The sequence below is a fragment of the Halyomorpha halys genome, unplaced genomic scaffold (genome assembly GCF_000696795.3).
Source record: "Halyomorpha halys isolate HHAL.00 unplaced genomic scaffold, Hhal_1.1 Scaffold14.1, whole genome shotgun sequence".
NCBI classification, from domain to species: Eukaryota; Metazoa; Arthropoda; class Insecta; order Hemiptera; family Pentatomidae; genus Halyomorpha; species Halyomorpha halys.
In genome coordinates, this window is record NW_027115673.1 from 1,255,603 (window position 1) to 1,257,998 (window position 2,396).

The 2,396-nt window shown below is 29.8% G+C and overlaps 1 protein-coding gene across 1 annotated transcript in view; it reads right to left on the bottom strand.

The window, feature by feature from the left end:
- LOC106679823 (alpha-tocopherol transfer protein-like) overlaps positions 1–2,396 on the bottom strand; it is a gene marked incomplete in the record, with an annotated part of 21,066 nt that overhangs the window by 10,436 nt on the left and 8,234 nt on the right. Inside the window, 1 exon segment of the mRNA XM_067052687.1 lies at positions 541–632. Within this exon segment, the coding sequence (XP_066908788.1) occupies positions 541–632 (92 nt within the window).

A 2,396-nucleotide genomic window follows, 5' to 3' on the forward strand; every position in this document is an offset into this window, starting at 1 on the left:
TGTTTTGTGTGTGTTGTACAGTAAGAACGTTTTATGTTATTTAACTGTTACTAATAAAACAGTAATAAACTTTTATTTGTGTCCATCATCCACGCGTTCAACGAATAAAACATCAAAATTTAATGATTTAATCAAGATCAAGATTTAATCACCCCCAAGAATTGTTAGAAAAATATCGGCCTTTTCCACATAAATCAATTGGTCAATTTGTTTGTTGAAAAAAATCTTGATCAAAAAGTAAAAAATAAAATAATGAAAGAAGATTTTCTAAAATATAGCACATGAAAATCGGAAACAATATAACTTCTTAATATAATTTCTTATTCCACTTAAATTTATATTTGAACTAAAAGTAGACCACAAGAATTATTTTTCACTGCCTTTTTTCTCTTCTTGGGCTCCTGTACTACCATGACAGTTTGATTCCTTGCCTACAGAGCTATCTCACTCTATATTACTGATATACACCACAATATTAAAAGCATTTTATAACTTATTTTCATATTTATATTACATCTTACAGAGTGTAGCAGTACTTACACACCGGAAAGCCTTTTCAACATCATGTTTTCGACCTCTTAGGAACGCAGCAAGGAACAAGTCATCTGTTCTAGCATTTAAATTTTCTTCTTCTGTAGACAATAAAAAAAATATGTATATTATTTTGTCTCCCGAAAATTATATTAAAATCAGAATGTTGTGAGACAGTTCAGTCATCAAACCATTAAAAAGGTTTTCAGGAAAAATCATAGACTTTTTTTTTTAAGGTTTTACATTTTTTTTCTTGGATGCTTATTCAAAGAATTTGCGGCTTTAGCGCACTTGCTTAGCTCATTACAGTGACGCAATGAGAGGGATGCGCTGGGATCTCGAAGAGCTCTGCTCTACCCCTCACACGTGGGGGTAAGAGTGAGCTCAGGGACCCTCAAGGCGATTGTGTAAATATTTTATATTAGAGTGTAAATATGGCTGGTAATTATTTTATTTATTTATTTTTAATATTATATTGTTTTATTTTATTCTTTTCATGTATAAAGTTTGATTATGTTCATTTTATTTATACTTCTGTTTGTATATATTTAGAGAGAAATTTTATTTATTTTTATGTACTTTTTTCATTTATTTTTATTCTTATTTTATTTTATTGTAGTATGAATATAATTAGTCATCACTATTATCTATTGACCAACAACGTTGTGGAAGATTGTACTGTCTATCAATAAATAAAGTTTTGAATTAAAAAAATATGTATACTTGGAGAAAGTTCAGAAATTGTGAAAATTTTTCGCTAATAAAAAGAAAAATAATACTTTTCGAAGAATTTTATTCCACATAAAACTTTGTTAAATAAAATTTGTTACAAAATTTATTTCCTTTAATTTTGGGGTAATCAAACGTTAAAATATGGGCTGCGACGCCACTATAGCGCGCTTTTAAGATAGTCCTGATAAGATTCAAGTAAGTCGTTTTTTCTAAACAATTATATGAGATATAAATATTTGAGATTTAATACCCTACTAGCTGCCGGCTTCACAACGAAAATATAATTTTTCAGTTTTATGCTCATAGCTTGAAAAATAAGCATTTATCGAAGATTAACAATCAATTAGAAATTGAAGTAGGCAAAATTGGTACCAAAATGTAATTTTAAATTTTTCTTTCAATAATAGATTTCGGGGAGGGGGTTGGTTTAGTCTCATATAAAAGGCATCCCTATCTATATACAACATTATAAATTAAAAAAAAATAAATAGATATAAATAATAACTATTAATAAAATATAAAAGTAAAGTTAATAGCAAAAACAATAACATTTATGAATTTAACAAAATATGTAATTGTTTTCTAATGGCAAAAAAAAAAAAAAGAGCGAATTTAAGAAAAAGGATGCATTTGCAACTTTACTAGAGCGCGGTACATATGAATTGACGGTAAGATTTTTTGATTTTTTTTTCTCTTATCATTGGTACTTATGGGAGCGCGTGTAGCCCTGGGGTAAGACGCGTGGTAACTAACTCCAAGGACCTGAGTTCGAATCCGTCTGGGCAGAAAATTGTTTTCTGTTACACTGTAGCCGTGAGTCAACTCCTGTGGGTTCTGGAGCCCTCCTCTTAAATAGGGCAAAAATCTGGCCGTCGAGCGTGATTCTGACCAAATCATCTCCTTGCACAACCGTTGGTTTAGTAACAGTACTTTCTTATAAAGTACTGAACCCCTGACCCTTCATAGGTTGCAGCGGTACAGACATATATATATTTTATTTTATTTAAAAAAAAATAATAATAATATTTAAAAATTAGTCGGTATGTAACAGCAAGTGGAAGGTTGCTAAGCCATTGTTTTGTGTTGCATAGTGTTTTGTGTGTGTTGTACAGTAAGAACGTTTTATGTTATTT